Genomic DNA, 12,476 nt, shown 5'->3' with positions numbered 1-12,476 from the left:
CTCCGGCGGCCCTGCCCCTCCGTGGCTCCTGCAGCCCCCGCTCCGCTCTCCCGGGGAGCCCGCCTGTCAGGACGCTGCCGGGGCGCCTTGCTGCGGGCAGCGCGGTCCTGGTGCAGGGGGTGGGGGTGTGGGGAGCAGCTCCAGCAAAATAGTAAACCCCAGGTAGGCTTTGGCATTGGCTGCGGGCCACGAGGGAATCTGCCTGGGCAGGACGAAATGGCGCTTAGACCGGAGTGCCACTCCGGCCCTACAGCCACGCCCACCCGTGAACGGTTGTCCCCTTACGGGCCTAATTTGCTAATTTGCATATTACCTTTTTATATATTAAGATTAGATATTCTGTAGTTTTGCTTCATAAGCACATTTCCAGTACATGGGACAGTCACAATTCCTCTCTTTCCCGCCAGGGGGCGCAAACTAAAATTCCTCCTGCATTCCAGACTTCTGCCGGGATCTGGGATGGAGAGACCTGTTAGCAACCAGGAAATCAGCGGAACCTAGAGGCCGAAGGCTTGTTGTCGGTACAGCTACTTTGAGAAAGAACACTTCCGGCTGACGAAGACATACCCTCAATTTGTGGTTCAGCTGGTCCCCAGCTCTCACGTTCCGATTTGTCACGCTAACGCTGGGAGGAGGGCTTGCGTTGGAGGTCACACTGTCCCATTGGCTGCTGGCGCGGTGGCGGTTTGAAGTGAGGCTAGCGTGTTGAGCTGAAGTTTCTGAGGAGTGTCGTGGCCAAAGGCTTAGCGTTTAGCCGAGGGTATGGTGGGAATCCAGGACCAGGGCCGGGTCAGGGCTGGGCCTTCCGGGGGGATGGATCTGGTGTGGAGTGCGTGGTGTGGGAAGTTCGTCAAAGATAAAAGCTTGTCGCCCCTCTGGGCCCAGCGCATCGTAGTCGCCTGGCTCAGTAAGGCCGAGTGGGATCAGGTGACGGTGTATCTGTTCTGTGATGACCATAAATTGCAGCGGTACGCGCTGAACCGCATCACAGCATGGAGGAGCAGGTAAGGCAACCTGCCTGCATGCTGCTGGCACTTTCCTTTGTGGAATTCCTATAAGGCCCTATTTTCCCTATGAGTGGCTTGGGCGTTGCTTCTCTCAAGTGCCTGGGGGAAAGTCGCAGCCAAGCTCTTGCACTAATCCTATTTGAGGAAAGAAAGGGGTGTTGCCTCAGCAACCTTCTTGTTAAATCTGCGACCTTTTACCTTTCTCTCATCTTGGGGAGGGTGCCAGAGAGCCAGGGCTTAAGGAGTAGGTTAGTGTCCTAGGGTGTATTTCCGATTTGAATTAGGTAGGTTCCGGGAGAGCTTGCCTGCAAAACCATTTTTGAATGGGGCGCCTCAGTCCAGTTGGTAAGATTTATTTGGAAGCAGACAAGGTATAAAAGTTTGAAGGAAATAAGAGTCTTCTCTAGCAGAATGAGTTGAGGGTTAAGGGGAAAGAAGGGGTTGTGTCCATGCTGAATTGTTGGTTGATTGCATAGCAGTTAGATGTTGTCTGTGTAACCTAGCCAACCTCTCATTTCCTGTATATTATTGGATCCCAGGGTCATTACCCTTCCTCTTCCCACCGTCTTGATTTATGTCTGTTCATGTACACTTGAGCCAGTATATGCAAGGATGGGCAAAAGTAGATTTACAGTTATAATACAAATAAATACAGTAATAAATAAATAATAATACAGGAATAAACTGTGGTTTGGATACTCAGAATGTAAACCTACTTTTGCACATCCCTGTATTTGGAATAATCTACAGCAACCTAGGTTCTGAGGTGGAGGGTGGACCAGTGTTAAGGGACCTTTATGATGGTGCTGGACTGTGGCTCTTTAGGTTAGGCAACGAACTGCCCCTGGCAGTGGCTTCTACTGCTGACCTGGTACGCTGTAAGCTCTTGGATGTAACTGGTGGCTTGGGCACTGATGAACTTAGACTGCTCTATGGCATGGCATTGGTCAGGTAAGACCTACATGGGTAGGGGTGGAGGGTGGTTTGGGGGCAGAGATGGGGTGGGGTAGCATGTGACAAACAAATCTTGGCTTCAGGTGATACCTGAAGGAAAAAGCCCTGTGTGTCCATGTGTATGGGTCACCCTGTGATTGCTTGACTTGACAGATTTTGTTATTCCCTGTCAACACACATTCCTTTTTTTCTTCTCCTGAGAGCCTTCTCTCTTCCATTTTTCTTTCCTTCTCTTTCTTAGAAGAGACCCTGTAGGTCTCTTCCAGCTTTGACAGGTTGATTTCTTTCTTTCCTCTTTAAGTCTTTCACCCAGAGGAACTTTTCTGAATGGTTTAGTGTCCTGGCCATGATTTAATGTGGATTCTCCAACCCTACCTCATCTATACCTAGCACTACCCTTTACCTTTCTCTGAAAGATTGCCGAGTTGTGGAAGTGGAGACATGGGCTGGGAGTTCCTGACTTACAGAGTGACTCAGAGTGGTTCTAGCTGTCTCATGCACATTGGGGGAAAGGCTGCTACTGAGTTTTCTCATCTCAAAGATTTTGCTCATCTCATCCTATTCCCCTTGTCTGACTTGAGGTCATTCCTAGCTCTTCGTACCTTCTCCATTGTTTAGCTGTGCTCCCCATATCATTTGACCTACTCTCTTTTTAAAAAAATCTAGTTTTATTGATTTCAGAGAGGAAGGGAGAGGGAGAGAGAGATAAAAACATCAGTGGTGAGAGAGAATCATCGATCTGCTACATCCTGCACGCTCCCTATTGGGGATCGAGTACATGCCTCGGAATCGAACCGTGACCTCCTGGTTCATAGGTTGACACTCAACCACTGAGCCACACCAGCCGGGCAGTCCTTTGTTCTAACACTTAAAACCTAGAATGTTCTAGCATAAACATGTTATATTATGTCATGACTATTTATCCTAGACTGAACTCTTCCAGTGTCTTATTCATCTATATGGCTTTAGTACAGGGCAGACTCTCAGTAAATGTTGGACTGTACATAACCATCCTTGCTCTGGCTGACACCAACCATAAGAACAGGACAGAGCAGTCAGTGGAAAGGTTGTGGAAATGCAAGCTGTCAGTAATTCAGCAAGGTGTTTTGAAGCCCTACTGGTTTGAGTAAAACAGTTACTTGGGCTGTGCCACTCATTTCTCCCCTAACCCCAGGTTTGTGAATCTTATCTCGGAGAGGAAGACAAAGTCTGTCAGGCTCCCCCTCAGGTTCCTGGCTCAGGAGGTGCGTATGATAAAGTGGTCTTGCTCAATTCTCTCTCCCCAGGAGAGCTCAGTAAATGGGGCATGGGGTTTTGTGGGCACACAGTAAGGCTAGTTCATTCCATCACTGCCAGCCAGGCAAGAACCCCAGAGACTCAGCCTTCAGCTTGAAAGAAGCCAACTTCCTCCCTTATTTATGAGTGCTATCTTCAGTGGGCTTGGCCTTCCCATCTTTCTGAGAGTAGCCCAGTGAAGCCAAGGTGCCCAAATGGAATGCATTACTGGGTGGGGCCAGGAAAGAGGTTGCCATCACAGCACCTGCCCTCTGGGAGCTGACAGTTTGAGGGAGAAGATAAGCCCAGCCAGGCAGCATGAAAATACCAAGTATTCCTGCCCTGAGTATGTGAGGTACGTAGAGGGCAGGAGGATTCTCAGCCATCAAGTGAAGCTTCCTGGAGGAAGGGTGGGAGGGAGGGAGGAAGGTAAGGGTACCCAGGGAGAGAGACTGGTACAGGCAAGAGAGAGGAAGTCTGGAGAAGGTGGTTTTGATGCTCATTTATAGGAATCTCTTTGTTGGAGGAATGTGGTTGGTGGTTGGGGGATGCATGTATCGTTTTATTTTCTAGTTTACCTCCTCAGAACGGTAAAAAGAATCAGGAGACCTGGTTTATCATCTTGGCTCTGCCAGAAAGACTGAAACCTCCTACCTCAGTTTCTCTATCTGTAAAATGGGGGGAGGCCAAGCTAATTAATTTCTGTGGTCTCCTCCAGCTTTAACATTTTCTGATTTCTGCACTCACACCCTCCCTCACAATTAGGTGAACATCCCGGATTGGATTGTTGAACTTCGCCATGAGTTGACCCACAAGAAAATGCCTCATATAAATGACTGCCGTAGAGGTGAATCCCTAAGGAATGTCTATCATGAGCCCAGGATCCTGGGTTGGGTGGTACTGGGGGGAGAGGGAGAGGGAGAGGAAGAGGGAGAGGGAGAGGGAGAGGGAGGTCTTCACCTGGGGTCAGAGCTGGGACTAAGGTGAGGCAAGTGAGGCACTCATCTTGGGTGCAAACTTGAAAAGCTCAGTAATCATGATAGATAACATTTCAATGTGGAAAAACCCATAATGAACAAAATACCAACATTTTAAAATGAAGACAGGATTAGTGTTATTGAATTATTCTTTTGCTTTAGACTCCAATGTGGGTTGGCAGAACACTGTTCTGATCTGAATTGAGTTTTCCTGGCTTCCCCTTAAATTTTATGCCTGAGGAGGAGGTGAATGGGAGTGGGTTGAGAGGTGTGAGCCATCAAGTGTAGGAACTCAGCAGTTCTTTGGACACTCCATTCCAAGCAGGAGCCCCTGATTCAGCCTAGCCAGAACAAAAGCATGGATGGAGTATGTGTGTGAACTAATAAAAATTCAAAGTCAACATCATTACATAAAAGGGTACGGTCTTTTTTTTTATTTTTTTTTTTTAGTTTTATTCATTTCAAATGGGCCGGATCCGGCCCGAAGGCTGTAGTTTGCCCACGGCTGGCCTAGCCCCTTCATGTTGGGGAAACTTGGCCAAGGCCATGTAACTACCTAGTAGGCTGTTCCTGTTCTCCCACTTGATAGCCCTGTGCCATTTTTGGCTTCCTGTATGTAAATCTGGTATTAGTTTTTTTCTAGGAAAGGTGATAGTAAGCAGGTGAAAGCAAAGGACGGGGATTAATGAGAGGAAGAAGGTCTGCTTCTGGATGTTTAAGATTTGTGCCTTCTTGGAGCCAAACCTTTTCTATTTGGCCTTCCCATAGTGCTTGCAAAATGAGCTGGGAGCCTGCTAGGAGCTTTCATGTGGCTGCTCCTAGGGCACTGCCTTCCTTCCTCCCCTCTTTTAGGTTGCTATTTTGTTCTGGATTGGCTCCAGAAAACCTACTGGTGCCGCCAACTGGAGAACAGCCTGAGAGAGACCTGGGAGTTGGAGGAGGACAAGGAAGAGACAGATGAAGACAACCAAGAGGAATCAAAGAACATTGTTGATGACATCACAGAACAGAAACCACAGCCTGTGGATGAAGGGAAAGGTGCAGAGCTGGATGTCAGGGCTGATGGAGACAGCACAGGTGACAAAGAGATTGATGCACATTGGGAGAAGGCTCAGAGACATAAAGAGCTGTATGGTAAGTGTCCTTAGGTGAGGCAGAGAGGGATCCATGAACCTGGAAGACTCAGGTGTAGGGTTAATACTGGTTATTTTCCATACTCAGCATTTCGTCTGGGGTTGTGGTGAGTCTTAGCTTAAAAGAATTGTAGACACAAACCATCTTCCTTGAGTCCTGTAAGGTAGGAGAGGCAAGAATTCTAGTTACTCAACAAATGATGTGAGAAAGGCTCAGAATCCCCTATCAGTAGAAGGTGCTAGACTGGCTGTCCTATCTGTTTCCCTCTTTTGTTTTCAGAAAGAGCCCGAGAACTACTGGTATCATATGAAGAGGAGCAGTTTAAGGTAAGAAAGTGCCCTTGACTTGGCATATTTTCACCTGCCCCAGCCACTTCTTCCCTTTTGCCAGCTACCTGAGAGAAGTCCTGAGAAGGAATTTGAAAGAAAAATGGCAAAGCTTGAGGGAACTTCTTGGTAAGAGAGTGGGGGACTAGGAAGGAGACAAGAGGATCAGAGTCCAGTTGGCTGATCCCCCACACCGATGGAAGGGAGCAGATGATGGAAGTTTGTGGATGATCTATCTGTCCCACTGAGTGGTAGGGAGCAATTGGGCATAGGTGATTGCATAGCCCTGCAATACTGCAACTGATCAGCAGATGGTGCCCAAGAACTTTACTAGGCCTGGTAAGCTTGAGTGGTGCTGTTTTTTAGCAGGAAGGGAGGTAGCTTAGAAATCATTTAGCTTAACCCTGCCTTTCCTCCGATGAAGAAATTGAATCCATGGATAAGTGGATTGGCCCAAGGTCACATGCAGTTAGCGATGGAACCAGGATTAGAATTTGTGTCTCCAGTTTACCTTTCTTCCATTGATTTCCCTCACCCCTTGGCCCAACTCCAGCCAAATACCCCTAATGAACAACTCAATATTAGGGTATATGGTGATTGGGAACCACAGGGAATTCAGGGGTGGGAGGAGGAAGAGGAAGGGGAGACTATCTGGTATTTGAGGTTTTCAGGATATTTTTAGTTTCAGATCCCATAGAGGAGCGGTAAGCCCATTCCTGTATGTCCTGCCCTGGCCCCTTAAGGAAAGTGCTGAGAGGTCTTATGGGAAGGGATCATGGAGGGGTTGGGGGAGGGTTGCCTGGCTAACCCAGCCTTCTGATAGGACCCTCTTTGCTGGCAGGTACTGGAGAAATGTAGGTATTTACCTCAGGCTGTTAAGGTGTGGAATCAACTGCCCCCGCCTGTAGACTGTATCCTGGCAGAACTCAAAGGCATTACATGCGAGAACAGGTGTGTAATTAAGTAATCGGGCTGCCTACTCTCTAGGGTAGAGTGTAGCAGCCTCACTGAAATGAGTTTCTGTATCTCAGCTTGCCAACCTCTGCTGTAGGAAATCTCATTGATAATTCTGATTCCCCATAGGGTGACCCTGCCTTCTGCATGACCCTTTTTCTTCTGCCCTGGCAGCTACTAAATCACTTAAATGGCCAGAGGCAGGAGTTCTATTGTTATCCATCTCCTAGCTAGATCTGCCTTCTCTGTCCAATGGTTGTGGAGCTCTTGGCAACTAGGAAAAGGCCTTAATCCTTACCATTTTGCTGCCTACCCCTTGTCCAAATTTGAGGTAAAAGATATATGATGGGCATTGCTGGTCTTTTCTTTTGAAATTCTATCAGAGTATCAGTAACCCCTGGATAGTTGTGGTTGGGGAAACAGGAGGAGCCTTCCCAGGGCCTGGCTCATCAAAAGACTAAGTCCCTCCCTATTCAGTATGGCCACCAACTCCCCCTGCCCCAGTAGTGTTCAGACAGTGTCTATCCATTTCTCTCCTTCCTAGCTCTTGGGGGATTGCTACCTAAATTTAACTAGAAAGAAGTTTGGGGAACCTTCCACTGAGAACCTGTGGAGGAAGTGCTATACCTTCCCAGCTAGAAAGACAAATGAATCTGGGGGATGGAGCAGAGAGGGTAGGAAGGTGGTATGTAAGTGGCAGAGTAGGCCTGGGTAGGATCCTGCAGTGAAGGTTGGGGTTGCCCTTGGAGTCTTCTTCACTTCCAGGATACTGCTAGGTCCAAACATGTTTAATCAATGTTTGCTCAGCCTGGGCTTCTTGGCTGGCCCCCTCAGCAGTTGGGAAATCTATCCTTGTGCCACTATACAGTAGTATCTGCCTGGTTGTGCTGTGTAGGCAGCTGGTAGGCTGCTTTATGTGCTCTTCCTGAATAATGCCCTGAGGAGATGGGAGATGGATGGAAAGACAGACAACTATTTCCTTCTTTAGCCTGGTGGAGGGTGGGATCTGAGTATGACAACTCTCCAGGTATTGAGACACATTGGGAACTCTTGTTTCCCCTCTAGGCCTGTTCAGCTAGTAGAGCCTCTCTTGGGAAACTGCTAGCTCTGGAGGAGATCGCTGGCTAGTGCTGGTTTCAGTTGGAGCTAGATAGGGGTGAGGAATTACTCCTACTGCCTACACTTTCAACCTCTATACCTTAGCTCTGGGTTCTTGGGGTCCCTAGGAATAAGGATCATATTCAGTCTAGCAATGAAGTCCCCAAAGTTTCTGCTTCTAGGATCTGAAAGAGAGCAACTCGGGAGAAGTGGAGAGGTAGGAGACTGGAGCACTGTCCAGAGACACAGTCTGAACAGGAACTAACGTGTGAAATCCCTTGACCCTTTTACTCCAGACATTTAACTCCTCTGTGAACCTTAGACTTTTCTCCATCTGTGCTTTCAGGCTTATTCATTCGCTGCTGCCCTTATTATGGGCCTTAGGTCAGCATGTGCTTGGTAAACACTTGTTCAAAACCCACTGATCTCAGTCTCTGGCCCAGCCCCTACCCCAGGAGGCTGAAGCCTGAGATCCAACTGTCAACTGTCTTCCCCACCCGCCCCATGCTGCTTTAGCCACTTGAGCCAGAGGCATTAGCTAGCTGCTTTGGGAGTAGATACGGGGTAGGAGAGGGTCATCTGCCTGGCTTCAGTTTGTTTAATTGAGTGTCATCTTTCTCCAGGGAAGCTGTGCTGGATGCTTTTCTAGATGATGGCTTTCTCATCCCCACATTTGAGCAGTTGGCAGCTTTGCAGATAGAGTATGAAGGTAGGGTCTTGGGGGCTCACTACTGCCTAGGGACCTGTGTTTTTTGGGCAGTAACATCAGGGGTGGGCTGGGTGGCCCTGGGCTGGGGTGAAAGGTTGTTTCCTGTCATTCCATATGGAAGCCCCACTGGGCTGAGCAGAACAGGTAGCCTCACTTATAAGCCCTTATAGGGCTTTTCTTAGGTGGCCTGGAATTGTGTGGGGTGAGGTGTGGTTGGGATGGGTTGGGGGAATCTCAATGCCATTATTGTGCTGTGTTAATTGTGATTTAGCCACTTGCTAGAGAGCTAGAACAGCAGAACTGGAAGGGCCTTGTGAGGTCATCTAGTTCAACATCCTCATGTTACAGATGGGCAGACTGAGGTCCCGAGAGGGGAAGGTACTGACCCAGATTCACACAGTGAGTTATTGACAGAGCTGAAGCTAGAACCAGAGCTCTTCTTCTTTTATACTGTTTTGAGTCAGTTGTTCCTTGTCTGATACTAACTAGTTTCTCTCCCTGCTGCTCTGCTCTTCTCTTTCCTCCTGTTCTGCAATGGCATCTCTGTTTTTGTTGGTGGTTGGGCCCCCTCTCTTTTTCCTCTCTCTCCTCCCCTTCCTTCTCTTCTTCCCTCTACCTCCCCCTTTCCTGTCTCCCTTTGCACCCCCACCTCCGCTTTCTCTTTCAATGCGTGACCCTTACAACCAGAAAACGTGGACTTCAATGATATCCTGGTACCAAAGCCGTTCTCTCAATTCTGGCAGCCTCTGCTCAGGGGCCTGCACTCCCAGACCTTCATGCAGGCCCTGCTAGAGAGGATGTTCTCCGAACTGCCAGCCTTGGGGAACAGTGGGATCCGGCCCACCTACATCCTCAGATGGACGGTTGAACTGATCGTGGCTAACACCAAGACTGGTGAGGGAGACTAGTCCTAGCCCCAGGGCCTAACCCAGCCCTGACAAGAGTATCTGCTACTGTTCTCAGCACTGCTAAATAGCACCAGGTGGGCACATCCTTTGTTAGAGGTTTAGGTTTTTCTAAGAGGGCCTTGCGGCAATAGTGGACAAATCTCCCTTCACCTATTTTCTTCTCAGAGCCAACTAAACTGAGCTGGAAGCAAAGGGCCTCCAGAATTCTTTGAGCAGTATAGAGTGGGCAGTCTGGGGGTGGGGTGGGGAGGACAAAGTCAAGCTTTTTAAAGTTTAAGGTTGGATAGGGGCTTACTGGTTCCTTCTTCTCAGGTCCTCTCTTCTCTCTTAGGACGGAATGCCCGCCGATTTTCTGCAGTCCAGTGGGAAGCAAGAAAGAGCTGGCGGTTATTCAACTGCTCTGCAACCCTTGATTGGCCCTGGGTGGTTGAGTCCTGCTTGGGTTCACCTTGCTGGGCCAGCCCCCATCTCCTCCAGCTGTAAGTCTCTTGAATTCCATCTGTTAAGAGGATGAGGCACTGCAGGCCTCAGGGCCTCACAACCTTAGAATGGCAGAGTCAGACCAGCCCTTGCAAGGATACCTAGTCCCATCTCCCTCCTACTAATTGATGGGAGAACTGAGTCCCAGTTTGGGGGAGGAGTAGGGTATTCTTGTCTAAGGTCATACAGTTTAGGACCTGGCTGAGTCCAATATAAGAATGGATGAGACAACCCCCTTAGAGTGGTTAGCCAGTGGCCTGTACAGAGTAAGTGTACAATACATGGTAGCTGTTGTTTATTATTGAACCCATTCTTCTGACTCTAAGCTTAGTGCTGTCTCCTCTATTATTTTCCCAAAGTATACCTCCCATAGGTGCTCTGCAACCTTCAGTGGCTCTGTATTGCCTTCCTGATGACATCTAGGTTTCTTAGATGACGTTCAAAGTTCTTTCTGCTCCAACCTATCATGGTAACCCCACCTCATGTGATTCCCCTTTACCCATTCACCCTGGGGGACTATAGTCAAACTGGATATTGTACTGGTTCCTATAAACACCTGTGGTTGTCTCTCTTCCCTTTTCTCTGTCGCTTCCTCACCCTGAGCCATTTCCCTCACACTCATGGGAGGCTTTAGCACCTGATTCTCTTCCTTCTCTCTGGAGCAATATCTGTTTCATTTAAGTCACCCATCTGATTCTCTGCAGCTCCTCAACTCCAGTGATCTTCATTCTCCATGACACTCAGCAACCCATTTCCATCACTCAGAGCTGTTCAGTCTCTGAAAGCTGACATCACAGTATCCCAGTCAGTGACCACCACCTCATGTCCTTATTTCTGGCCCTCATCCTCGCATTCCATGGCATCTGCTCTTTGCCTGCATCCAACCTCCATCCCTCCATTTCCTACCTCCCTTGACCTTGCTTCCCCTCAATCCTGTGTTGATCACTTCAGCTATTCATCAGCACTCTTGGCTCTGCTCATTCTTTGGTGTATCTGACTTGCAAACCTCCAAGCTGGAATTGATATCCACTCTGCTTCACTCACTCCTCAGCCCAGGGAGCTGAGCTCTGCTGGAGAAAATCACATAGCCCTGCAGATTGCTACCACTGCAGAGGTATGATTTTTTTAATCTCAGGCCAAACCTCAGTTCTGCTTATCTGAACTTGTATTTGTTTTCTGCCCAATTTTCTCTTTCCTGACTGTTTTAAATCCTTACCATTCACCTCAGGCCCCTCCCCCTTTCACCCTACCTTCCTTGACCACATGGAGGCATCCTGCAGGGCCTCCTCGACCCAAGGTCTAGTCCTTGTGAACTGATCTTGGGCTACACTCAACCTACTTGCCAGTTCCAGGATGAGGTGGCCTTCCCCTGCCTCAGAGTGTGCCCCTCCATGTGTGCTTTAGAGCCACCTCTGCCAGCATCGTTGGGTCCTCATCCCAGTCTCTCCCTTGCTCTGCTGGCTCTTGTTCTTCAACCTATAATTGTGCCTGAGTGTTTCTCATCTTAAAAGAAAACAATAACAACTCAAGCAAAACCTCCATTTGACCCTGCATCCCTCTGTTGGGTTATCACCAGCTTGTCACTCCTTCCTCTCCTGTCAGAACATCTCAAAAGAATAATCTGCATTAAACAAATCTTGATTTCCTCACTGTCCTCTTACTCTTCAACCAGTCACAATTGGGCTTTCACCCCCAGAGCTTCTTTGACCTCCTAATTACCAAATCCAGTGGGCCCTTGTTCCTTGCTGTGTCTGCTGCATTGATGCTGTTTACCAGTCCCTCCTTGAAATGCCTGTGCTTTTTTGCTAGTTCCTATAAAGTTCCGAGGCCCAAATCTTTGTCTAGCCAAGGCCTTTCACCCAAGGTTCAATCTCCTATATTTGACAGCATGTCAGACATCTCCCCTTGGATGGCCCACAGGCACCTTACTCTGACCAAAAGAAAATTGATCATCTCACTCCCTACCCCAACCCCAAAGGGGTCTTCCTTTTCTGCTCCCTGTCTCACTTGGTACCAGCACTATCTACCCTGTCATGTTGACTCTCAAGTACTTCCCAAATCTGAGATTTTGTGTTGCCATGTCTCTTTCTCCTAATGTCCCTTTCCCTCTATCAGACTATGCCTTTCAAGGGCAAGGGCTCTGCATTAGCCATCTGTGCCAGAGCACACCACACAAATCTAGGCCCCAAATAGGTCTCAGTAAATGTTGCTGAACTAAACTATACTTTGCTGACTTTGCCAACAGTGCTATCTTTTGTGGGAGATAACTCCATGCCTGGGAAGTGAGTGAAGTGGAAATCTGGATGCCAAGACCCTCTTAGTCCCCTGATGCCCACAATAGAGTCAGAAATTCTTTTGTTTTGTTAATTTTCACTGGAGGATATTTTTTCCATAATTTTTTTTTTAGACAGAGTGGAAGGGATGGGGAAAGACAGAGAAACATCAATGTAAGAGAGACACACTGATTAGTTGCCTCCTGCACATGCCCCAACCAGGGCTGGGAATCAAGCCTGCAACAGAGATACATGCCCTTGACCAGAATTGAACCCTGGACCCTTCAGTCCATGAGCCAATGCTCTATTCACTGAGCCAAACTGACTAGGGCCAGACAGCTTTCTTGAGCTCTGTTGCCTTTGGGGGCTCAGTAGTTGCTT

General features: G+C 48.3%; 1 protein-coding gene across 6 annotated transcripts in view; it reads left to right on the top strand.

The window, feature by feature from the left end:
- Positions 1 to 524: 524 nt before the first annotated feature.
- Positions 525 to 12,476, top strand: part of LAS1L (LAS1-like, ribosome biogenesis factor) — a 31,365-nt gene continuing 19,413 nt past the window's right edge. The window contains exons 1-11 of one of the 6 annotated variants that reach the window (XM_006773734.2): positions 525 to 1,004; positions 1,833 to 1,958; positions 3,136 to 3,205; positions 4,002 to 4,083; positions 5,066 to 5,347; positions 5,627 to 5,673; positions 6,515 to 6,624; positions 8,349 to 8,434; positions 8,783 to 8,833; positions 9,122 to 9,328; positions 9,674 to 9,821. In XM_006773734.2, the coding sequence (XP_006773797.1) occupies positions 763 to 1,004; positions 1,833 to 1,958; positions 3,136 to 3,205; positions 4,002 to 4,083; positions 5,066 to 5,347; positions 5,627 to 5,673; positions 6,515 to 6,624; positions 8,349 to 8,434; positions 8,783 to 8,833; positions 9,122 to 9,328; positions 9,674 to 9,821 (1,451 nt within the window). In that variant the 5' untranslated portion in view covers positions 525 to 762. The remainder of the gene's footprint in view (positions 1,005 to 1,832; positions 1,959 to 3,135; positions 3,206 to 4,001; positions 4,084 to 5,065; positions 5,348 to 5,626; positions 5,674 to 6,514; positions 6,625 to 8,348; positions 8,435 to 8,782; positions 8,834 to 9,121; positions 9,329 to 9,673; positions 9,822 to 12,476) is intronic. The other 5 variants (XM_006773736.2, XM_006773733.2, XM_006773737.2 and 2 more) reach the window with 5 other exon arrangements.

This window comes from Myotis davidii, unplaced genomic scaffold, assembly GCF_000327345.1.
Source record: "Myotis davidii unplaced genomic scaffold, ASM32734v1 scaffold2627, whole genome shotgun sequence".
Classification (NCBI taxonomy): Eukaryota; Metazoa; Chordata; class Mammalia; order Chiroptera; family Vespertilionidae; genus Myotis; species Myotis davidii.
This window is presented reverse-complemented; position numbering and strand designations above follow the sequence as displayed.